Source organism: Bos taurus, chromosome 12, assembly GCF_002263795.3.
Source record: "Bos taurus isolate L1 Dominette 01449 registration number 42190680 breed Hereford chromosome 12, ARS-UCD2.0, whole genome shotgun sequence".
NCBI lineage: Eukaryota > Metazoa > Chordata > Mammalia > Artiodactyla > Bovidae > Bos > Bos taurus.
This window is the reverse complement of record NC_037339.1, coordinates 33632770-33659021: the sequence shown is the minus strand read 5'-3', so window position 1 is coordinate 33659021 and position 26252 is coordinate 33632770. Positions and strand designations below refer to the sequence as shown.

Genomic DNA, 26252 nt, shown 5'->3' with positions numbered 1-26252 from the left:
CAGGAGGAAAAGGGGACGACAGAGCATGAGATGGCTGGATGGCATCACTGACTCGATGGACATGAGTCTCAGTGAACTCCAGGTGTTGGTGATGGACAGGGAGGCCTGGCGTGCTGCAATTCATGGGGTCGCAGAGTCAGACACGACTGAGCAACTGAACTGAACTGCAAGTGGAGAGCTTGGTGGCCCTGTTTTTACAGGGTTCAGCATAGCCAGTGGGCACCACCTGCCCCAGTGGCCATGCCCTGCTCACCCCAATTCCGTGTATTCCATGTATTCGTGACCTTGTCTCCCATGTTGCACGTATCTGACACCGCCGTTGCCACACCGGAGTAGAAGGCTCATTCCAGACGGTAAATATGATGGGTTGTTGCTTGTTCAGTGACCGTGTCCTCCTGGTCCTTTGATCTCTATGTCCACTACTCCAAGAAGAGTGCTGCATCGCCCGTGAATTCACCGAGTGACCTTCTGTCTTAGCTCAGGCTGCTGTCACAAAAGTACATAGTCTGGTGGCCTAGACAACAGGAACTCTCTCCTCATGGTTGTGAAAGCTGGAAGACCAGGACCCAGGAGTAGACCTAGTGTCTGATGCGGGCTTTCTTCCTGGTTTGTCTTCATAAGGGTTGAGAGGGGAAGGGAAAGAGAAGAAGTTCTCCTGTCTCTTCTCCTAAAGGACACAATGGGGTTATTATGGGCTCATTGAATTCTGTCCTTTGTGCGTCTTATCGCAGGCTACTGTCCTGCTTTTCTCCATCTTCAACCCCCAAGGGTACACAGTTAGGGGCAGTGGCTGATGGTTTGATGACTGCAACACCCTTTATTTACAGACACGGCAGGTGACATTTTTGGCCCATACCATCTTGGGCCTAGTTGGTTTTAACCAGTTTTATTCTCTGCAGCTTCTTCCTAAAACTTAGATTTGAGCAATTGATTGACATTTGAGGGAGGGGCTGGGGTATGAAGGGCTTCCTTGGTGGCTCCATCGTTAAAGAATCCGCCTGCAATGCAGGACACCTGCCTTCAGTCTCTGGATCAGGAAGATCCCCCAGAGAAGGCCATGGCAACCCACTCCAGTGCTCTTGCCTGGAGAATCCCATGGACAGAGGAGCCTGGCAGGCTGCAGTCCATGGGTTCACACAGAGTCAGACACGACTGAGTGACTAACTTTCACTTCAGGGTATGATTCCAGGGGAGCAGCCTTGGTAACCCTGGAGCACATTTTATCAGCACATTTCTGCCATCATGCACCCTTTGCTCAGACTTCTTCTGGGCCCACTCCCATTCATGCCTGAACCTCCGTGGACCACATCTGCAAACCCAGTCTCATCACTGTGGTGAGACGTTTCGCAGGAGGGTGCTCTGGCCACTGTGCACTGACCCTGGCAGGCACACCCTCCAGAATCGCATGGACCTGTCTGAGTTCCCCTGGAGACATCCCCAGACTGCCAGGCTGGAGTTTCCCTAAGTGGTTGGAATTGTCTTCTCTACCCAAATTCTGAAGGACAGGCTGTTGGCACATATAAAGTAAACATAGATGTTTTGTTTGAGATTCAGAATTACTCAACTCACCAACAGTAAGAAGCATAAAGTGTCCTTTATTTTTATTTTTAGTAGGAGTCCATTTAACTTTTTTTCTTAGAGCATTATTTTATGACTTCCTCTATTACTGCATTGACAAAGCAGGTCTTGTCACGGATGGCATTTATTCACTGCCTGAAGTGGCAGAGATGTGTGTTTTCCTTGATGTGGGAAGTTCTTATTGAATAAATAGTAACAGGAAGAGGAATGGGTTTGACTGGATGCCTGTTACGTGCCTAGAAGGTTACGCTGAGTAGCTCATTTTTCATAAGAAGGGCACTATGAAGTGAGTATTCTTAGCTCCATTTTACACTTGAGGAAACTGCTATTTAAAGAGGTTTTGCATCTTGCCCAAGGTCACAGAGGCAATAAGGGGAGAGTTGGGACCAGACCCCAGGCCACTTGACCGTAGAACGACAATTGTGCCTTTGATGCATCTTTTTTGAAATTAATTTCTACTGGAGTATAGTTGCTTTACAGTGTGGTTAGTTTCTGCTAGACAGCAAAGTCTTTTTGATATTGACAGCCTCCTGTTGAGAAGGAGAACTGAGCAGTCAGACAGTAGAACCTGCTTTTCACCTTGTGATGGTAGCTGATCCTCAGTTTAGCGAGGGGAAGAAGAATTTCAGTTCATTCTACATGTTTCTTAACTGTACTTTACGTTATCAGATGACAAATATATGTATATGTCACTTAATAGCCGAAGGACAGTTGTCCAAACAGAGTAATTTTAGCCGACTGGTGTGCTTCCCTGATTAATTTAAAGCAGGTTTTAATTATGAGCCCCAAATATCTTCTTATATTTGAACTGGATATCCTATTCGTAATCATGAATTCCCTAGGAAGATCAGAACATCCTTTTTTTTTATTCTTAAAAATTCTATTTATTTATTTTTTTTTTTCCCTTTTCACTTTCTTTTTTTTTTATTTTTTTTTTTTTATTTATTTTTTTTTCCTCTAATTTTATTTTATTTTTAAACTTTACATAATTGTATTAGTTTTGCCAAATATCAAAATGAATCCGCCACAGGTATACATGTGTTCCCCATCCCGAACCCTCCTCCCTCCTCCCTCCCCATACCATCCCTCTGGGCCGTCCCAGTGCACCAGCCCCAAGCATCCAGCATCATGCATCGAATCTGGACTGGCAACTCGTTTCCTACATGATATTTTACATGTTTCATTGCCATTCTCCCAAATCTTCGCACCCTCTCCCTCTCCCACAGAGTCCATAAGACTGTTCTATACATCAGTGTCTCTTTTGCTGTCTCGTACACCGGGTTATTGTTACCATCTTTCTAAATTCCATATATATGCGTTAGTATACTGTATTTATGTTTTTCCTTCTGGCTTACTTCACTCTGTATAATAGGCTCCAGTTTCATCCACCTCATTAGAACTGATTCAAATGTATTCTTTTTAATGGCTGAGTAATACTCCATTGTGTATATGTACCACAGCTTTCTTATCCATTCATCTGCTGATGGACATCTAGGTTGCTTCCATGTCTTGGCTATTATAAACAATGGAATAAAATAGAAAGCCCAGAGATAAATCCACGCACATATGGACACCTTATCTTCGACAAAGGAGGCAAGAATATACAATGGATTAAAGACAATCTCTTCAACAAGTGGTGCTGGGAAATCTGGTCAACCACTTGTAAAAGAATGAAACTGGACCACTTTCTAACACCATACACAAAAATAAACTCAAAATGGATTAAAGATCTAAACGTAAGACCAGAAACTATAAAACTCCTAGAGGAGAACATAGGCAAAACACTCTCCGACATATATCACAGCAGGATCCTCTATGACCCACCTCCCAGAATAATGGAAATAAAAGCAAAAATAAACAAATGGGACCTAATTAACCTTAAAAGCTTCTGCACATCAAAGGAAACTATTAGCAAGGTGAAAAGACAGCCTTCAGAATGGGAGAAAATAATAGCAAATGAAGCAACCGACAAACAACTAATCTCAAAAATATACAAGCAACTCCTACAGCTCAACTCCAGAAAAATAAACGACCCAATCAAAAAATGGGCCAAAGAACTAAATAGACATTTCTCCAAAAAAGACATACAGATGGCTAACAAACACATGAAAAGATGCTCAACATCACTCATTATCAGAGAAATGCAAATCAAAACCACTATGAGGTACCATTTCACACCAGTCAGAATGGCTGCGATCCAAAAGTCTACAAATAATAAATGCTGGAGAGGGTGTGGAGAAAAGGGAACCCTCTTACACTGTTGGTGGGAATGCAAACTAGTACAGCCACTATGGAGAACAGTGTGGAGATTCCTTAAAAAACTGGAAATAGAACTGCCTTATGATCCAGCAATCCCACTGCTGGGCATACACACTGAGAAAACCAGAAGGGAAAGAGACACGTGTACCCCAATGTTCATCGCAGCACTGTTTATAAAAATTCTATAATAAACTTATGGTTGCTGGAGGGAAAGGATAGGGGGAAGGGATAGTTAGGGAGTTTGGGTTGGACATATAAATACTTTTTCTATTTAAAAATGGGTTATCAGCAAGGAGCTGCTGTATAGCACAGAGAATTCTGCTCAATAGTTATGCAGCAGCCTGGATGAGAGAGGAGTTTGGGGGAGAATGGATACATGTACATGCATGGCTGAGTCCTTTTGCTGTCCATCTGAAATTCACAACATTGTTAATTGGCTATATTCCAGTACTAAATAAAAAGTTTTAAAAAATGGTTCTATGCTTTAATTCCATCTGATAATAGATATCACACTAAAACACTTACTCAGGCTGGTAGTAACGTTTTAAAAGGTACTGGTGATTTAATTTGGTTGAATATTTTTTGTAACATGAAAAAAATTATCAATTCATTTCTTACTCCAGTGATTCATGGAGAAAAATGGTTTAATCTGCAGATCTCAGCAAAGAAAAGAAAGGGACCTTTTGTGTTATTTTTATATCCTCTAATTTCTTTTGCATGCTTTGAAGATTACCTTGTGTAAACTGAGAAGTTCTTGACATTTAAGTTCCAGCAACGTTATCACCCTCAGCCCCCTGAGAAAAAACATTTGTATTTATGGAATTTCCTGTTCTAGGAACACCAAGAGTAATGTGTATATAGATAAAGGAGGGGAGAGAAAGATAGTCACGAGAACCTTAGCAATTAAAGTTCCAATGGAAAAGAATTCAGATGCTCTAGGTCAGCTGAAGATGGTAACCACAGTAGGTTATTGTAAATATCACTATGGGGATGTTTTCACCCATAGCACAGACCTGGGCTGAGGTCTGTTGTAATATCAATGCATCAATAGGCCAAGTGGAGCTCTGTTTTTATGTTTTACATTATAGGGGGCATGTTTTCATTTTAAGGAACTTAGTTTGGATTTCTGGGTCTTTCTTCTGCTGTTTAAAAGCTTCTGTCTCTGCTACACTGAGATGTAACACTCCCCCTCCCCCCCTCCCCCCCACACCTTGTCTCAGGCCACCCGGGCAGCCATCACCCAGCACTGCGCGGACCTCGGGAGCCTGCTGGGCAAGGAGAACGACGCGGCCCTCATCATCGACGGCCACACCCTCAAGTACGCGCTGTCCTTCGAGGTCCGGAGGAGCTTCCTGGACCTGGCCCTCTCGTGCAAGGCAGTCATCTGTTGCAGGTAGGTGCCAGGCTGCCCCAGGCTCATGCTCTGACTTGGCCGTGTCCTTCGTTTAGGTAAAAGAACCACACGTGGGAGTTCTAAGGGTAAACTTTCCGGGAGGGGGAAGCAAAACAACAATACAGATTCAACTGTCTGTTCACAGATTTTGTGGAAGGCAGTCAGTGGTTTTTGGATTTTTGTTTTCTTTACTGTTCTCTGAGAAGGTAAAAGTGATCAGAGCCAGGGTCTCTTGGCAGGCACACTGTGGTGTCTGTGAGGGCATCACTCACTATCTCACGCGGAGCCAGAGGTCACGATGAGAATGTCACCATCCCCAGCAACTGCCACGATGGCCAGGGTGCCATCACCCTGCTGCCGTGGTGAGCAGAGACACACCAGAAACCACCAGAAACCACACGGAAAATCTGGTAGACTGTAAATCCCAGCACATGTGCTCTAATTTCGTGGTTTTTCAAAGGGAAAGTGAAACGAGCCCGTTTGGGTTTCTCAGGGGAGAGCAGGAATGCCTTCCAGGCTCTACAGGAACTCACGCTCCGCTTACCAGGTGCTGGACACCAAAGGAAAACATCTTTTTCCCCTTCTGACCATGGCTACTCTCTGAGGCCTCTGTGTGTCCCACCTCACTGGATCCCTCACTGCTTCACAGGAAGGCGTTCACCCTGGAACTGGCACGGGAAGAGGAAATTTCAAATTAAATACCGTTACTGTCTACAAAATAGAAGCATTAATTGAAAAAAAAAAAAAAAAAGAACCTGGGATGGTGCAGTTTTGCCTCCAGGAGATGTTTCTTGGCTGGTCTCACATTTAAGATTAAGGGGGAAAAAAAAAAAACAACACATACTTTTTTTTTTTTTTTAAAGCACATCTTTCAGATGCTTTCTCTTCATTGAGAATTTAAATTTTAATATGTGACTTCAAATATAAGTTTAACCTTCCATTTAAGGTTGACCTTTTCATCTTTAAAATGTAATAGTTATCAAAGTTGCCCTTTTCTCTAATAATAGAATAAAAATTTTTTTTTCAGAAATTAATTTTTCACTGAAATTGTTTTGTGTTGTTTCCCAGCAGTATTGATTCAAAGACTGGCAAAGGCTGTGTGAAAATGGATAAATACTTTAAAGCAATATTTCAGGCAGCAGAAAGAGGGAAAATGGAAGAATTTAAGATTTTGCTGAGATTGGAATCACACTGTTTTGCTTATTACACATTGTTATACTAAGATCATGGCATCCGGTCCCATCACTTCATGGCAAATCGATGGGGAAACAATGGAAACACTGACAGACTTTATTTTCTTAGGTTCCAAAATCACTGCAGATGGTGACTGCAGCCATGAAATTAAAAGATGCTTGCTCCTTGGAAGAAAAACTACGACCAACCTAGATAGCATATTAAAAAGCAGAGAGAGACATTACTTTGCCAACAAAGGTCCATCTAGTAAAGGCTATGGTTTTTTCAGTAGTCATGTATGGATGTGAGAGTTGGACTCTAAAGAAAGCTGAGTGCCAAATAACTGATGCTTTTGAACTGTGGTGTTGGAGAAGACTCTTGAGAGTCCCTTGGACAGCAAGGCAATCAAACCAGTCAATTGTAAAGGAAATTAGTCCTGAATGTTCATTGGAAGGACTGATGCTGAAGCTGAAGCTCCACTACTTTGGCCAACTGACTCGAAGAACTGACTCATTGGAAAAGACCCTGATGCTGGGAAGGATTGAAGGTGGGAGGAGAAGGGGACAACAGAGGATGAGATGGTTGGATGGCATCACTGACTCCGTGGAGATGAGTTTGAGCAAGCTCTAGGAGTTGGTGATGGACAGGGAAGCCTGGCATGCTGCAGTCCATGGGGTCTCAAAGAGTTGGACATGACTGAGCAACTGAACTAAACTGAACTGTTTACCAGTATTTTTTCATGTGCTTAAAACCCTAGGAAAGTCATCATCTGGGCAGCAATACATTTAGCGATCAGTGTGGATGACAGCTTACTGTTGTTGGCAGGCATGTTGGCACTTATTTATTGAGATATAAAATGAATAGTCCATTAAGGTGTTTGTTGTAGGCTTGATATTCACACTGTATGTTCCTAGGCATCATAGGAAAACAGAGAAAAGACTGGTCTTTGCCTTCAGTGCAAATGATGAATGTGTGTTTGTAATCCTTGCTTCTGGTCTCTTCCTTTACTTCTCTTGTACTCCTCTCCTCCTTGAAATCAGTCCTCCTCCATGAAGGCCTGCATCTTGCCATATGCACAACCTCTCAATTCCTTTCTTCATTTGTCCTCAGCATCTGATGTTGAGAGCCACCAGCCGTTGGATTCTCCTCTATTTCCATGACACCTTTCTCTTCTCCCTAGTTTTGTGTTTCCCTCATAGGGTCTTTCACACCAGCTTTGAGACTCCATATTTTTAGCTTTCACCTTTGGCCCTGTTGTATTTCCAACCCACATCTCTTCCACACATGTGTTCCCTCTGCCCTTATGGCTCATTTGTCTTCTCCATTAGTGATTCTCAGTGCTAACTTTCTACTGGATCATCTAGAGAGCCTAAGACATTTTCTTTAAAAAGTTAAGCATAGAATTACCCCTATATGACCTAGCCATTCCACTCTTGGGTAGCTACCCAAGAGAATTAAAAAGAGGTAACCAAGCAAATACTTGTGTGTGCATGTTCAAAGGAGCACTAGTTGTAATGGCCAAAAGGTGGACACAACCCAAGTGTCACTCGATGTATGAATGGACAAGCAAAATGTGGTCTGTCCATACAACGGATGCTTTTTCAGCCATAAGAAGGAATGAAGCACTGATACATGCTGTAGCATGGATGAACCTCAAAAACATACCCAGAAAAACAAGCCAGTCACAAAAGACCATGTATTATAGGATTCCATTCATGGGATATATTCAGAATCAGCAAATCCACACAGAGAGAAAGTGGCTTAGTGGTTGTCTGGGGCTGGGGGAGGAGGAATTGGGAGTAAGTCTCTGGGTGGATATGGGTCTCCTTTTGGGGATGATGAACGTGTTCTGAGACTCCACAGCAGTGATGCTGCACAGCACGATGAGTGAACTGAGCTGTTACAGTTGACGTGGTTCATTTTATGTTAACTTTGCTGTTATTGTTCAGTCACTCAGTTGTGTCTGACTGTTTGCGACCCCATGGACTATAGCACACCAGGCTTCCCTGACCTTCACTATCTCCCAGAGTTTGTTAGAACTCATGTCCATCGAGTTGGTGATGTCATCCAACCATTTCACCTTCTCCTCTTGCCCTCAATTTCCCAGGATCAGGGTCTTTTCCAGTGAGTCAGCTCTTTGCAATCAGGTGTCCTAAGTATTGGAGCTTCAGTTTCAGCATAAGTCCTTCCCATGAATATTCAGGGTTGATTTCCTTTAGGATTGACTGGTTTGATCTCCTTGCAGTCCAAAAGACTCTCAAGAGTCTTCTCCAGCACCACACTTTGAAAGCATAGTTTCTTTGGCCTTCTTTATGGTCCATCTCTCACATCCATACTTGACTACTGGAAAAACCATAGCTTTGACTATATGGACCTTTGTTGGCAAAGTGGTGTCTCTGCTTTTTAATACACTGTCTATGTTTGTCATAGCTTTTCTCCCAAGGAGAATGTTAACTTAAAAATATAAACAAATGAACCAAAGAATTCATGCATTGCAATGACATGTTTGTTGAATGAAAAAATGGAATGTTGAATGGAAGTTTTATTGATTCATTTGAATGAAATCTTTGCTGAGAGAAAATAAGCAAAAAAGCCTGAGCCCCAGGCCCTATCCCAGGATAATTAATGTGGAATTCTAGGAATTTTATGAGCTTCTGGGTGGTTCTGATGAATAGTCAGGGTTGAAACTAGATGACCTCCCCAGTCTTTCTGTCCCGTGCGACCTCTCCCTTGAGTTCCAGCTTGAGAGCTCCTCCATCTGTGTCTGGGGTTCCTCACACTGACATTCTTGGGCACCTTGAGTTGGAATGTGACTGAGTTGGTTGCTGTCCTCTGGTCTGTGCATCTCCTCATCCTTGCCAGTCTTCTCACTGGTTTTCCAGGTTTACTGTCTCGGTGGATGGTACTCCTCTTCTCCATCGCCAGGGCCTTTTCGTAGCAGAACAGGCATGATTTTATACCCAAGGAACTTTCAGAGAGACTAAACCACACAGACAGATTATGACATTGAGGTCAGAAATTGCAGGCTCATAACTTATTCTTGAAAAGTGTTGTCTTGATTTTTTATAAGTGAGGAAATGAAAGCCTCAGACAAATTACATCATCTTGCTTCTGGGTTCAGTGAGTGATGGAGGCATTATCCACAATCTGAGTGAGATGAGGACCTCTGCTTCTGAGTTGTGAAGTTGTCTGCGCCAGAAAATCCACGGTCTTGTGTTTATTATTGGGACCAAATGTAAGGTTTGATTTTTAACACATTTTTCAACCCATAGAATTTGTTTAAACCTATTCAGCATAAAATTTTGTGGGATTTATCATTCCCCAGAGAGCTTCCCAGGCAGCGCTAGTAGTAAAGAACCCACCTGCCAATGCAGGAGACTAAGAGATGTGGATCGATCCCTCGGTCAGGAAGATCCCCTGGAGGAGGGCATGGCAGCCCGCTCCAGTATTCTTGTCTGGAGAATCTCATGGACAGAGGAGTCTGGCAGGCTACAGTTCATGGGGCCGCACAGAGTGGGACATGACTGAAGTGACTTAGCACGCACACACGGAGGGATAGCAGGCATGTAGAAAATGGGTTGAAAGAAGGAATCCTCTGTTCTCTCTTCCCTGTTGCTGTTACCTAAAATGACCATCTATCTTGTTTTCTTATTTTACCTTTTTCTGTGAAGCTCTTTATTTTGTAGAGCTTCAAAATAGAGATCAATTTTTTAGGCACAGATGAGAGTCTGGGGACACTTTGACTTCTTGAACACTGACAAATTTGAAAGTTTATCTTGACAGGAAGAGAGTCATGAAAGAATCATCAGGGCCTGCTTTGTGAGGGAGCTGGTGGATGGCCCCACCACAGCCCTCTGCAAACACGGGGTGCTCACAGCTCCAGTGCCGCCACCCGGGCAGAGGTGATTTATGGCTCTGTGTCTCTGGGCAGGAGATGGAGTGGAAGGAAAACATCACAGCAGAGATTTCCCCTGGTTGTGCAAATTAGGCATCTCAGAAGGCATCGTTTATTTTCTCCGATGTGTTTAGACTTCTGTCTTTCAGGACAGATGCAAAGATAAACAAGTATGTGCCTACCCTCATATCATGGGAGTAAAGAGAGTGCAGAGCAGAGTGCAGAGTGGGCACGACCAATGTTTCTGAAAGCTTTGGGGGCTTATTTTTCTAAGAGTGATTTATATTTCTTGTAGAAAAAAGTCAGAAAGTGCAGATAAACAAGAAGAAAGAAAACAGCATTCCTAATCCTGTAGACTGGAGATAAGCCTTGTTAGTGATCAGTGTCTAAATGTAGATCTTTTTCAGTTGAAATGGCTTTTCTTGGAAGAGGGTTAGACTGTCCACAGTATGTGGAGTGCAAAGATGATAAACAGTTTTTATGGCAAATAGAAACATAAAATGTGTTGTTTAATTTATTCCTTGTTGCTGACTATTTAGGTTAAGAAGGTTTTTTTCCCCCCACTGTTTAAGTATCACTATGAATAAGGTTGTTATAGCTCAGTCTTTGTAAGGATGCTTGATTGCCGTAATATAATCGTGGATTCAAGAGGGAGCAATATAGAAATTTACAAAAATGTCTTTGCCCTTCCCCTCGGAAAGCAAAGTGATGACTTGGGTGTAGTCAGTTGTCACTATCTTGTTCACTGGTCCACTCTCTGGTCACCCCCGGCCAGGACAAATGTGCTGTCCTCTGTTTGGGCAGCAGAACTGGGCTTTGTTAGTCTCGCCTAGAAAGAGGAGCAGTTGAGAGGCTATTTTGTGTCAGGACACACATATGCAGAATCTAGGGAGAGACCACACTGCATTTTTACCTGCTGACAGTGTCATTCCCATGACTGGCTCAGTCTTACACTTTCTGAGCTCCCTGAAGAGCTGGACTCACTTATCCAATGTCTGTGCCTGATCCCTGGGAAAGGAACTGCTTCTTCTCACTCAGTCTCCCTCCAGCTCCACTCTCCCATTAATGAGGCATAATGGACTTTGAGACATCTCAGGACCTGTGATTTTGCATGGGGTGTCTTTCAGCCTGTGAGCCATCCACAAGAATAATATCAAAGCAGAGCTCAGACACTCTAATTAGAATTGTAGCACCGATAGTGTTTGGGTTGGCCTCGATGTTGGTAGGGATCCAATCGTACACTTGCAAAAATAAAACTTTTCTTTGGTTTCTTTCATGATGTGATTTTTCGGCCTCCTACGTGTTTGGTTACAAGTCAGCTTCCTCCTGGGACCTTTTATTCCAGAGAGCATTATTAACTTGTCGAGTTGTAAGTCTATCCTTGGGTTGTTTGTATTACGGCTTAAGAGTATGTAAGCCCATTTGTTGATTAACTGCAATTAAGGGAGAATTCATTTTTAGACAGGTTTTCTCCTTTTTTGGTTAGCTCTAACATGAATGCTATTATTTGAATGATTACAGCAATTTTATGTGGTCCTAACTGGCCTTATTGTTACTCTGCTAAAGATGAGAGCTTAGATGTAATGGTTCTTTGGCAACACATTGAATGAAAACAATTTCCAGAAGCTCAAAGTTTAAGAAATGTTTTTCTACCCGCAGTTTTACTAGTGTTTCTCCAGAATGAAAATGAGATGGATGTAGATTTTGTAATGTATAAAAAATTCCTTATGTTAACTGTTGTATAGACTGGCATATTTGAGGCCTTCAGAGTATTAATCCGAAATAGTGAAAGGAATCCCTTTCTAAACATTCCATCTTAGAAAAAGAATTTTACTCAACTTTTGGAAGCCAAAGATAATTTTGGCTATGACTCATGTTTAGAAATGGACTATTTTCATCTTAAGTAACTATTGCAGGAAATAGTTTATGCTAATCACTCTGAGATCAACTTTTGACTTTTAGAGGTTTCTGATATGTTTGATTCCCCTCCAGCTAAAAGTTATCTGTTACCACTATTTACATGTAACTCCTTCCGGTGAGAAATAGAAAAGTGAATTAACGAGTCAACTTAGTTGCTTGTGTCCAGAACTAACAAAATGATTTGGTAGACAGATGTCTTTTTATAGAACATGTGATAAAACATGGGCATATATTTTAGTATAGATTCAGACTGAAGGAAAATCCTCTTTAAGAAAATCTAGTATAAGTAATTCAAATGAAAAGTTGGTACTTATAGCATGACAACATGATAGAAATATCTACTAGGGGACATTTGATAATAGGGTTTGATCTAGAATAATATGCTGTGTTATTGGAAACATCTCCTAGAAGAAAATTCTTTTTAGTTATAAAATTGGTGTTATATCACTTTTCATCTGTAAGGAAAGTATTATTCTGAACATTTCTGAAAAGTGGTTTACACGACAGGAGCTCCCTTGGATTGGTGATCTTCACATCAGTGTGTCTACATAGGACCTCAGGTAGAAAGTGGGCAGCGGGAGGATGGAGGCCCTTTTCCTTTTCGGCAGTAGTCTAAGAATTATGGTAACAGGATTCCCCAGCTCTCCATCCCTCTGCTCTGCTGCTTCCAACACCCGGGCCCGGGCCCGGCAGGAGATGCCAGAGGAGCCCAGAGACACGTCACGTCTCACGTTTTTTCCTGTGTTTCTTCCTCTCCCCCCTTCATGAATGATTAATTTGCCGGTGCATGTCATTTTTGACAATGCTGCTTGCCAAATGAAACAAGGTGATGTTAGGTCAAACCGCGGTCCAAAGTTCTGAAATAGAAGCTCATGATATTTGGCATCTTTCCTACTAGAAAAACAAACCAATGGAGGACAAAGTCAAGAGCAGAGCTCAATTAAACATGTGGAATATGTCGTGAATATTTTATGTCCCCAGGTCTTGCCTTGTGATAGTATTTGTACTTAAAGTGCCTTTTTTTCCCTTTTCCTGTGAAGTCGTCCAGAACGTGTTTCATTAATACAAGCAAGTGTCATGTTAACTTTGGTTTGGAAAAAAATCCCACTTCTCCTGACAGCACTGATGTCTTTCTGATTAAGAATATGCAAAGTAGCTCTTACCTTAATTGGTCCCAAAGAAAATTATGTTTTCCCTTTCCCTGTCTATGTATCTGATGCGTTCCCTCATTTATCAGCTCTTAAATTATCGATGCCTTCCCTGTCCTCATCTGACAGCTAGGATTCCTCGATGACTTTGAACATCGTATGGAGTGCTCCACCCTGAAGTCTCACTGTCCCCCAGTTTGAATAGGAAGGATCAGGGTTACAGTTTGCATCCACAGACTGAAGACGTCTATGTTTCTGCTTGTATTTTCCAGCTCTATTAAGGTGTAATTGGTATACAGAAACCACACGTAATTAGCATATACAGTTTGCAGAGTCTGGACATATGTATCCACTCTTCTCACCATCACCACAATCTGGGTAATTAACATATCCACCACCTCCCAGGGTTTCCTTGTGTCCCCATTGGTGTTTTTTTGCTTGTTTCTTTTGTTTGATGTAGTAAGGATGCTTAGCATGAGATCAACTCTGTGGACAGATTGTCAAGGACCTCATCGTGAACTCTAGCAGATCTCTGGAGCTTACTCATGTGTTACTGGAAGTCTGTACCCACTGGACAACAGCCCCCCGCCCCTCCATCACCACCTTTCTGTTGTTGATTTCTATGAAAAGAAGAAAGTGAAAGTGTCAATCACTCTATTGCGACCCCGTGGACGGTAGCCCGCCAGGCTCCTCTGTTCATGGAATTCTCCAAGCAAGAGTACTGGAGTGGGTAGCCATTCCCTTCTCCAGGGAATTTTCCTGACCCAGAGATCAAACTGCCATTGCAGGCAAAGTTTTTACCTTCTGAGCCACCAGGGGCTCTACCAGTGACTATTTCAGACACCTCTTGTAAGAGGAATCACGCAGTGGTTGTCCTTCTGGGACTGATTTGTTTCACCAGCATAACATCTTCTGGGTCCATCTGTCCACCGTGAGGGCAGTGGGGCTTCTCTGCTTTGAGCCCCTGAGATTCCATAGTGAACTTGAGAGAGGATGCAGGACAAGGGAGAGAATGCAAGACAGAGAAGAACATTGACATCTTTTGTTTCTCAGAGTTCTTGATATGATATTTATATTCCGTCCCACTTTAGATTACAAGCAGAATTGTCAACAGGAGAGAAGTCAGATTGGTGGAGTCAAGTTGCCAAATTTTGGAAGCCTGGGCTTTGTTTGAGTTTTCTGATTGGTGATTTCAGAGCTTTGTTATCAGGTTTCTCTGCATAGCTTTGCTGGGTCAGTGAAGGCTAAGAGCTTCTGCTGAAAGGCTTGCTTTCTGCTGTTGATCAGCTGACAGAAGTCTGCCAGCCAGTGGTCTCCCGTGGCTGAGTTCCAGATAGGCTGGCAAATGAGAGAGCGAGGTAGACAGACAGACAGCCACTCTCACCCAAGTACTCCATCATTTGACATCTGGATCATCTGAGAAGAGCAGAGCCAGCCTTTCTTCCTACTAAGCGAGTACTCATTGTGGCTTCCTTTCAGTTGGGCACATCAGTCATTAAAGACCAAAGTAAATACACCAGCTTGAAGACAATCCTTTCACAAATATACAAGTGTCAAGTTAAAACCATCTGTCAATCCTTCTGTGTTTTTCCTTTTATTTGTTTTAATGAATAGGTGTTGTTTGAATATACTAGAGCCTGAGAAATTAGAAGTCTTACGTTATCACAGTATTTTGCCAATGCACAGATAATTGAGGCTTAAGTTCTTATTTTGTCTTTATAAAACCATGATGAACATAAATTATTGTCCCTGAAACAGAAGATAGCAACAGTAAGGGAATAGATGCTTATTTGTAGACTATTGAACATATGAACATATAGATTCAGTGTTTTTTCAAACCCTAATGCATCACGTCACAATAGGAAGTTTGAATGATCAAATCTGGGAACAAATGCAAGATTAATATAGGAGGCAACGAAGCCTTTTTTGAAAAATGGAAGAAAAATGTTGCATGATGTTCACTTACTTTCATGACACTTGGGATCTGAGTTTATATTCCTGTATAGCTGTAATTGTATATTAACCCATGAGAGTGTAAACACAGCTACTTAAGAATAATAAATAACAACTGCATTAGGGCTGGTACCAACATTTCATGAAGTTTAAAATATTTATAATCCGAGAAGTTAAAGAGAGAAGGCAGGGGTTGGCTGTGGTCCTGTTTGTGTTTCTTGTGTTTAAAAACTGTGGCCTGATCTTTAGCGTGAGTCCACCCTTGGGGACCTCACCGTATTTCTTTTGTATCTGAGGTTGTCTTGTGCTGAAGATTTCTCTGGATTCAGTGTCATGTTATTTAGAAAAAAAGAAAAAAAGAGGGCTGTAAATATTTTCTAGACCTGCCAACGTCTAATTATGGTTAGAGTCTAATTATGGTTAATATTTTTATATATATTTTTAATTGAAGTATAGTTGATCCACAATGTTGTATTAGTTTTAGGTGTACAGCAAAGTGATTCAGTTTTATACACATACATATATTCATATCCCTACACACACACACACACATACACACACACACACACACATATATATACTTCTACAGATTCCTTTTCCATACAGGTTATAACAAAATATTGAGCATAGTTCCCTGTGAAATACAGTAGGTCCTTGTTATTTATCTGTTTTATATGTAGTAGTGTGAATGTGCTAATTCCAAACTCCTAATTTACCCTTTCTTCCCCTTTCCCTTTGTGCAAACCATAAGTTTTCTGTCTGTGAGTCAGTTTATGTTTTGTTAGTAAGCTCATTTGCATCATTTTTTTAGAGTCCACACAGAAGTGTTATAATATTTGTCTTTCTGACTTGCGTCGCTTAGTATGATCATCTCTAGGTCCATCCGTGTGGCTGCAAACGGCATTTAATTAGTCCCTATAGTTTGTGCAGCTACAGGATGAAAATGAGAGGGAAAGACTCTGGGCTGCACACAGAGTCACCCTGAGCTTACATGCGACCTGGTGGAAAAACTATAAACATAGTACGTCTTTAGAAAATATATAAAACAACGCACGTAAATGATGAGAGCTGATTGCAAATTAAATATCATACAGCGGCAAGTTCTAGTATTTATCATTGTGGTTTGTCTGATCAGGGGACGTTTTCTGGAGGAGGTAAATTCTCTTTGCAGCTTGCAGAAGTGATGGAAATTTGTAACACAGGGAGCGGCGTGTACTATCTCCCTAGGGGGTCAGGCTGGATCTGAGGTGGACAGGACTTCAGGAGGAAGGCGCATCACAGCTGATGCAGTCTGGGACAGCAGATGACGTGGTCGGCGTCTTTCATAGAACAAATGTTCTATGAATGTTCCTTTTTGGTTGCAGGAGGAAACTGGAATGTTTTGTAGTTGATTTTTGGGGGCCCTTGCCTTTCTGTATTAATTTCCTTGATGTGTGAAGTTGCACCGACAAGCAGCCACTGAAAGCCTGTGCTTTCCTCTGTCAACTTGCCGTGCTTCCATTAGATGCAAGTCTCAGGGCTGCTCTTTGTCTTGGGGTTCGTTAGCCAGGCTGCTGAAGCTGTTCCCCATGAGAAAAGGACTCTGAGTTCCGCTTGGTTTGCACAGAACATGGGGGTTTTCACCTCAAGGCATGGAGACCGTCTTCATCGGTCAGTGCTGCTCCCTCTAGGTCTCTGGAGCTGAGAGGATGAGCCTTGTAGGAAGTCCCTCTTTCTCCATGCAGGCTCAGAAGAGGAGGAAGTGCCAAGGAAGGTGAAGCATCCTCCATAACTCAGTCCCTCTGTCAAGGTCACTGAGAGGCAGGGCTTTGGATAAGGTCAGGCTTGCTTGCTGAGTAATGAGCGTATTCAGGGTAAAGTGAATATATTGCCTGTATCCAGACCAATCCCATGGGTTTGCTGAAAGTCTACAGACTCTGGGGGACTAGATGATAAAGATCTAAGTGGCTTCTCTCACACAGTGAAAGGGAATCTAAGTGCTATGGACATAATTACATCCTCCCAAAATTTAACCAGTCAGTCCTAAAGGAAGTCAACCGTGAATATTTACTGGAAGGACTGATGCTGAAGTTAAAGCTCCAATACTTTGGCCACCTGATACAAAGAATCAACTCATTAGAAAATATGCTTTTGCAGGAAAAGATTGATAGCAAGAGGAGAAGGGGGCGACAGAGGATGAGACGGTTGGATGGCATCACCAACTCAATGGACATGAGTCTGAGAAAACTCTGGGAGATGGTGAAGGACAGGGAAGCCTTCAGTCCATGGGGTCACAAAGAGTCAGACATGACTTAGTGACTGAACAACAACAAAATTTGTATGTTGAAACATTGACCATGTTCAGAAACAGCCCCTTATGAAGTTACTGAGGTAAAATGAAGTCATAAAGGAGAAGAGGGTGACAGAGGATTAGACGGTTGGATGGCATCACCGACTCAATGGACACTGAGTTTGAGCAAATTCCGGGAGATAGTGAAGGATAGGGAAGCCTGGCATGCTGCAGTTCACGGGGTTGCAGAGTCAGACATAACTTAGCGACTGAACAACAAAAACACAGCAACAACCTGATCCAATAAGCTTAGTGTCCTTGTAATCGGTACCAGAGAGCTCTCTGCCAGGTATGCACACAGGGAGAAGGCACCATCTACAAGCCAGGAAGCAGCTCTCCCCAGAAACCCAGCTGGCCAGCACCTTGGTCTTGGACTTCCAACTTCGGAACAGTGGGGAAAGTGTCTTTCTGTTGTTGAAGCCCCCCAGTCCGTGGTACTTTGTTATGCCAACCTGAGCCAACCGATAAGCTTAGGTCTCCATACTGCTCAAGCTAATTAATAAAATCCTCAAGTCTGAGTTTGTGTATATAAAAGGATTTGCGGGGTATGAATGGTAGGTGGGGAGAATTGCATGAGTAGGAAATAATAGCCTTAAAAGTATTTCCTTGTGAAATAAACCAGGAACTGCTTGGAATGGAAATTTATGCCATCCCAACAAAACATATGGAGAAGGAAATGGCAAGCCACTCCAGCATTCTTGCCTGGGAAATCCTGTGAACAGAGGAGCCTGGCAGGCTAGTCCATGGGGATAAGAGCTGGACATGACTGAGTGACTAAACAACAACAGACAACAAAGGATAAGTTATTTCAGCTGATAGATGGGCAAGTGAGGCATATCTTCATGGAACTGAAAATTTAATTCTGTATTTAGTTCACTATACCAGTCTCCCCTTAAGATTATCCTAAGATTAACTTGATTTATTTTGTCTTAAGGTACATTTAGTAACTTAATCCTTAAAAATCAACATGGTGATCACTGTACACAGTTCCCTCCTTTCCCAGAATGATGTCTGTTTCTCTTACTAAGTTCCCAGCTTTGTCAGTTCATCCCATATTTCAGTTTTGATGTCAGCTTTGAGAAGCAGAAATTGCCCCCTCTGTTTCCAACTTGAAAGGCACGTTTACAATTCTGTGTAACAAATCACATCGTTCTCACAGAGTCTGTGTTATCTGATAGGACTAAGGGGTGATTTTCATTGGCTTTGGAATTTTTACCAGTTTTATATATATATATATTATTCAAGCATACCTTTGTGTATGAAAGGATGCTGATTTAGAACCAATTTACATTAGCCCACTCATTTTCAAATTCCTGAAATTAATCAGTCTGATTTGGAGTGCCACAGCTTTCATGTAGATATTTTAGGGAAAATAAATATATCATTGCTGTGAGCTAAGATTCTCAGGCAAGATTCTAGTAAAGTCCAATATGAATCTAGTAGCTGCTAATGATTTATGTTTTTCCTATTTTTACCTTAGTGCCTTTCCTGTGACTATCCCAGAAAATTCTAGAAGTCTTCTAAAGATTAATTCAAATGTAGGTCACAATGTGTGTGTCTTGAGTTGAAAATCAAGATGAAATTTGCATATGTGTTGAATGAGTTAAAGGTACGTAGTATAAAAATACTTCCTGCCCAGTACCTCCTTGGGGCTCCTGGTCTGTTCCAGAGACACACCTGTATGGTGGCAGGGGAGTGGGAGGTGGTGGAAACAAGGTCTCACATGTGTTTCCATGCTTGGGTTGAACGCAACAAGTCACACACTAGGTGGGTAGAACAGAGTTGGTAAATAGTCTTCTGGAAAGAAAGGTGTCTTTAGTTGTCTTGTCCCGTAGGTGCTATTTTTGCCTGTGAGTTTTTCATTTAATGAGTGTTTCCAACTGCTGGTGACATTGCCAGAGACGGGCAGACTGAAAGAATGATCACTCTTTCATTTATTTAGTCATCTCATTCATTCATTGGTCCATAGTCAATCAGATCTGAGTAGCTTGGATTAAGGAGTTGAAGGGAAAGTTTTGAAGAGTTCTGAAGAGTTCACAGATTTGAGGGTGGTCAAGACGGAAAATGGAGAGGACTCTAATCAAGTATGAAAAGTCAGAGTGAAAGGAGCAAATTGTCAAGAATGGGACCAGGGATTCAATATGTTATTGGTAATGACAGCTATTTAATGCTGAGAATGGGCTCCCTATTGAGCACCTCCCAGGCCTCATTTCACATGATGTCCAAAAAATCCTTTCAAGGTGAGCACTGCCACCACTGCCGTGAGAAAAGACCAGGTCTTAAGGATATAAAGTCACAGGCCTTTACATAAGGATATAAAGTCATAGTTCCTCTTACTAGTGTGCTGAACTTCCTTTTACTTGGTCAAACTCCTCTTTTCAAAAAGTATCCAAAGATGGAATGAAAGAACCTGTAATAACTCTAAGTAAAACTTTATCAAAGAAGGAAAGCTGACTCCAAAACAGCCGTAATCTCACTGACTCTGTACTGTATGATGGTCTTTTGGTGGCTATGCTTGCTTTTGGGGGGATGAACCCTAATCTGAACACTTCTCTTTGTATAATTGACCCTAGTGGTTAGAGCATGTGCCCCACTGAAGTTCCTCCTGGGGTGGGCAAGGGCCTAAGGCACACAAGTTGGAATGAAGAATTGAGATCAAGCTTGCTTATCATTGGCATTTTAATTTCCTCCCTTTTACTGCATGATATATATTTTAATGATAGTGCTTTAAAGTCCAGGCTCCCAAGGAAAAGAAAATGATATTGCATGTAAGGACTTGGGGATTAGATGGCGGGACGGTCCTGGGGCCGAGTATATGGGGCTTACTCCTACCTGATGTCACATGTATCCCAAGATCTTTTCCCCTTGATGTTGGGACTGGTTAGGTCATGGGATTTTATTTTTGTGGTGGTGTGCTAAATTTTTAGATTGGGAAGTTGGACTAAGATTACTTTTTTGTCATAATGATGAAATTCAGCAACAGTTTCCAAAACCAAGCATTTGTGTCATTCCTTGAGTTGAAGGGAAATCTTGGATTATGAAATTTATTAAAGAGCATCTTAGTATCTCAGAGACTCGGGGTCAGAAGAAAGTTAAATGACTAGACAGTTTGTTTTGAGCTTTGTTTCCTTTTTATTGTCCTGCTGTTTTGAATCTCTTGGTTCTTTTTTACATGTTCATCGCTCTTGGGGTTATGAATGCCAGCTGGTACGCAAAACTGAGAGCCTGTTTGCTGTTGTTTAACTGACACTGTGTTAAATCTGGAGGAATATGTATTTTTTTTGCCCAAGTGAGCTAAAAATATCAATACATAATTTAAAAAAAATTAAAGAAAGTGCTGAAGAACCAGTAATAATCTAGGATACATCCTCCAAGAAGACCAATACAGTGGCCCTGCCTCCTGAAACAATGAGTTGAGGAAAGGAAAACAGGTGGTTTAATTTAGCTAAGAATAACAATGAGAGATTGAAACAATGAATGCTGGAGAGGGTGTGGAGAAAAGGGAACCCTCTTACACTCTTGGTGGGAAAGCAAACTAGTACAGCCCCTATGGAGAACAGTGTGGAGATTCCTTAAAAAACTGGAAATAGAACTGCCATATGACCTAGCAATCCCACTGCTGAGCATACACACCAAGGAAACCAGAATTGAAAGAGACACATGTACCCCAATGTTCATCGCAGCACTGTTTACAATAGCTAGGACATGGAAGCAACCTAGATGTCCATCGGCAGATGAATGGATAAGAAAGCTGTGGTACATATACACAATGGAGTATTACTCAGCTATTAAAAAGAATGCATTTGAATCAGTTCTAATGAGGTGGATGAAACTGGAGCCTATTATACAGAGTGAAGTAAGTCAGAAAGAAAAACACCAATACAGTATAATAACGCATAGATATGGAATTTAGAAAGATGGTAACAATGACCCTATATGCGAGACAGCAAAAGAGACACAGATATAAAGAACAGACTTTTGGACTCTATGGGAGAAGCCGAGGGTGAGATGATTTGAGAGAATAGCATTGAAACATGTATATTACCATATGTGAAATAGATCACCAGTCCAGGTTCGATGTATGAAACAGGACACTCAAAGCCAGTGCACTGGGACCACCCTGAGGGATGGGATGAGGTGGGAGGTGGGAGGGGGGTTCAGGATGGGGGACATATGTACACCTGTGGCTGATTCATGTCAATGTATGGTGAAACCCACCACAATATTGTAAAGTAATCAGCTTCCAATTAAAATTAATTAATTAATTAAAAAAAAAAAACACCAGTACACTGTTTTAAATTGATCTTTCAAAAGTTGGTTAGACGTGAAAACATACGATCATGGACCAATTCAGTGAGTGTTCTGTTGTAACTGGCTTCTGGCTTAGATGAGGACAAACTGAATGAATGAAGGAAGGAAGGAATGAGTGGACAAAGTTGGTACAAAATGGCAGAGGGAAGGAAAGGACTGCACCCTGTTCACGTGTAGAAACACGCACGTGGACCCCCAGTGGCATCGTCTGTGTGCAGGGTCTCACAGGCGGTGCCTTCTTCTGGCTTCTTTGAGTTTGAATGTGGGTGAAACACTCGGCCATCAGTGTCCGCGGGCGCTGTCACCCGGGCTTCCTTCACGGAGCCCTGCTGTCCTGGGACTCCAGCTCAGGCCCAGAGAAAGACTTTATCATTGGGCTTCAGGCTCCAATTCGGAAAGTCTCCCTATTTCATTTCTTCCAGAATAGTTCCACCACATCCCTGCCGTGTGCTAGCTGGACAGCTGCCCTTTCTCCTTCAGGGATGACCACAGCAAAACAAATACTGCTGTCTCACCCCAGGGCCAAGCAGTGGAACCGCATCAATGGTGCTGAAGCCCTTCTGTACCCGAGACCACACCCCCTCCTCCCCCACGGGGGTGACAGTGCCCACTCCCCTTGTGTGCTCGGTCAGTTGTGTTCCTCCTAGTTTCTGCCTGTGACTCACTTGCTTCCCTGTATGTATGTTTGAATGTGGTGTAAATGGAATTGTACTGCAGTGTGGCCCGTTTTGCTCAAGGTTGTTTGCATTTAATCTGTGATTAGTGTAACTGTGGTATTTTCATTCCCACTGCCATACAAATGCCCATTGTATGAATATCCCCATGACTTATTTTATTATTCTCCCGTCAGCAGGCATTTATTTGGCTTGATGGCAGATTATTATGTGTACACACAATGTGGATATGGAAATAGTAAATGTCCCTTTGTGCACATTTGTACAAATATTTTCCTGGAGTGTAATGCTTGGGAGTAGAATTTCTTGGTAGTGGGGAATGTGCATTTTCAACTTTTCTAAATAGTGCAGAATTGCTTTTTCAAGTGAATGGTCAGCAGTTTATAGAAGTTTCCCCAGATCTACATACATGCTAAGACATGTATTTTTTTTAACTGTATTGAAGTATGGTTGATTTGCAATGCTGTTAATTTCTGCTATACAGCAAAGTGATTTACTTGTGTGTGTGTATGTGTGTTTATGGTGCTGGTTTAATTGCTAAGTTGTGTCTGACTCTTTGTGATCCCATGGACTGTAGCCCTCCAGGCTCTGGTGTCCATGGGAGTTTCTGGGCAAGAATCCTGGAGTGGGTTGCCATTTCCTTCTTCAGATGTGTGTGTGTATTCATTTTCTTTTCAATTATGGTTTATCACAGGATATTGTTTATAGACCTTGTTGTTTATTCATTCTATATATAATCGTTTGCGTCTGCGAATTCCAAACTCCCCGCCCGTACCCCACACTGCCTACCCTGTGGCAATCACAAGTCTGTTCTCTAAGGACATGGATTTTTAAGGTGTTTAACTCTTGTTCAGTCACTTAGTTCTGTCTGGCTTTTTGTGACCCCATGGACTGCAGCAGACCAGGCTTCCCTGTACTTCACTATCTCCTCGAGTTTGCTCAGACTCATGTTCCTTGAGTCGGTGATGCCATCCAACTATCTCATCCTGTCACCCCTTTCTCCTCCTGCCCTCAATCTTTCCCAGCATCAAGGTCTTTCCCAGTGAGTTGGCTCTTCGCATCAGGTGGCCAAAGTATTGGAGCTTCAGCTTCAGCGTCAGTCCTTCCAATGAATATTCAGGACTGATTTTCTTTAGGATTAACTTGTTTGCTCTCCCTGCTATCCAAGGGACTCTCGAGAGTCTTCTCCGGCACATGTTTAACTCTTAACAACCTCGAGAATGTGATGCGCCTTATCTCCTTGTCCCAACTTTGCTCCCCACTTGCTCACGAGAGGCGTTTCTGTATTTTTAGCAATGCTTTTTTTGGCCTTACAGTCTCATATCGGATACTAATTGAGCACAGTAATGAGTTCTCTTTAGTGAGCATCTGCCTGGCACATCCTCCCATCCTTTCACTTCTGGCTTTTCTGTGTTCCTTTCAAGCATCATCTAGCTGGCTTTTGTTAGTTTATGGTTTGTAACTCTATTGGGAGGATTGGTGTAGCTGGAGAGTGTGGTCATTTCCTAGAGGCTGTGGTGATTGTTCGCTGCTGTTTGGGGTGAGTGAAGGATGGGAGGGACGAGCTGACGTGTAGCACCACCTGTGCAGTGATCCAAGGTGGGTAAGTCATCGCTGGAGCCTCATCACTTACCCGTGAGAATGGACCCAGAGGTTCGGGGCAGAGTCTGAGTGTGGTGTCGTGTGCCTGTCTTGCTGACCAGGGTTAGAGGTGGTGACTGTTGACTGCGATGGGGTCCGAGGGCCTTTTCAGACCCAAGGTTCACTGTGCAGACTCTGTTCCTCTGAGGTGAGCATTCCCAGACCCGAAGGACTGAAGATTGGGGCAGGACAACAGAGGACTCGCTCTTGGGTGGATGCGAGGATGGAGAAGCAGGGGAGCCAGGCCCCACAGCTCTGTCGCTGGGTGCTGGTGGCAGAAAACTGCGTCTGTGGTCGCCAGGCTGCTGGGTGTGAGTCCCAGACACATCTGTTGGCCTGGACCAGACCATGTCGGACTGCCGCCCTCAGGCCTGCCCTGGTTGAAAACCTGCCCTGTGCATTGCCCAGGCCTCCAAATTTATTACTGAAACACCACACTCTTGGTCCCTTAGCTGCTGGACCCTTCATCCCACCAGCTTCCTCTCTGTCTCCTCCTGCTGATATCACCCTGGTTTGTTCCTGATGGTCACACATAACGATGGGTCCCCATTCCTGTTTCAGTTCCTGTGTCATTGATGATGTTCTGGTTTCTGGTGTCATGGAGATGCAGCCAGCCGCAGTGGGGATATGCTGTGAGTTTGCAAGTGGTGAGACTGGGAAGTCAGATGAGCTGGTTTTCCGACGCTTAGACCCATCTTGTGCCTTTTTAAGTCCTAGAGCACGGGGGATCAATATGATACTTGTGGCTCAATGTCACATGCCAGGGCGATGACACACACTGAGTGCTCATCATGTACCAGCTGTTACCAAGACGTTTTATATGTAATTTCATTTCTATGGCTGCACTATTTTTCTAGAAAGAAAGCTGAAGCTCAGAGGGGATGAGTGACTTGACAAGCACTACCTGAGCCCATGTTCGCCTGTGGTATATAGATACACATTTAATAGAAAACTCCGCCAACATATTTTGGATCTATTTATTTCAAAGGCATCTGTGGTGTTTATTATTTAAAGAATCATTAGATGAGAATTATTTTCCAAAGAGGAACTACTGGATATATAACGAAAAAATTTCCTATATATCCAATACTTAGGATATATATATAAGCGGAAAAAATTTCCAATTTGGGTGAAATAGATCATCATATTTTGTTGTCCAGAAGCTGAGGCAAACTGTGTTTAGAAGGCAGACAGGACTGGGGGAGCTGCAGTGGGTGCGGGAAACATGACGGGGATAGATGCGGGGAGGGCAGGGAGCCCCCTGCAAGCTGGGCGGTATCCGTAGTTTTCTTGTGCTGCTGTAACAAGTCTCCACAGGTTTAGCAGCTGTTCTCTTACAGTTCTGGAGGCTCCAGAGGAGATTGTTTCCTTGTCTTTTCCAGCGTCTGATGGGTGCAGAATTCTAAAGGGTTTCTTTTCTTTTTTTTTAAATTTTAATTGGAGGCTAATTACTTTACAATATTGTGGTGGTTTTTGCCATACATTCACATGAATCAGCCATGGGTGTACATGTGTTCCCCATCCTGAACTCCCCTCCCACCTCCCTCCCCATCCCATCCCTCAGGAGGGTGGGATGATTTGAGAGAATAGCATTGAAACATGTATATTATCATATGTGAAATGGATCGTCAGTCCAGGTTTGATGCATGAGACAGGGTGCTCAGGGCTGGTGCATTGGGATGACCCTAAAGGGTTTCTTTAAATGAGAAACTCCTTGGCTTGTGGCCCCTTCTCCCATCTTCAGAATACATCGTTGCAGTTTGCTTCTGTCATCACGTCGCCTCCTCTGCTTCTGCAGTAAACTGTCCTCAGTGGACTGCAGTGATCGCATGTACAGACCACACAGATAATCCCAGATAATCGCCCCAGCTCCAGCTCCTGAACTTAATTATGTCTGCAGAGGTCCTCTTTGCCATATAAGGTAACATTATTGGGTTACAAGGATTAGGATGTGGGTGTAACCTTTTATTCAGCCTAG

The 26252-nt window shown here is 42.7% G+C and overlaps 1 protein-coding gene across 4 annotated transcripts in view; it reads left to right on the top strand.

Annotated features, from left to right (window-relative positions):
• ATP8A2 (ATPase, aminophospholipid transporter, class I, type 8A, member 2) overlaps nt 1-26252 on the top strand; it is a 494154-nt gene that overhangs the window by 214429 nt on the left and 253473 nt on the right. For all 4 annotated transcript variants that reach the window (XM_024999819.2, XM_024999820.2, NM_001435329.1 and 1 more), the window contains one exon: nt 5058-5230. In XM_024999819.2, the coding sequence (XP_024855587.1) occupies nt 5058-5230 (173 nt within the window). The remainder of the gene's footprint in view (nt 1-5057; nt 5231-26252) is intronic.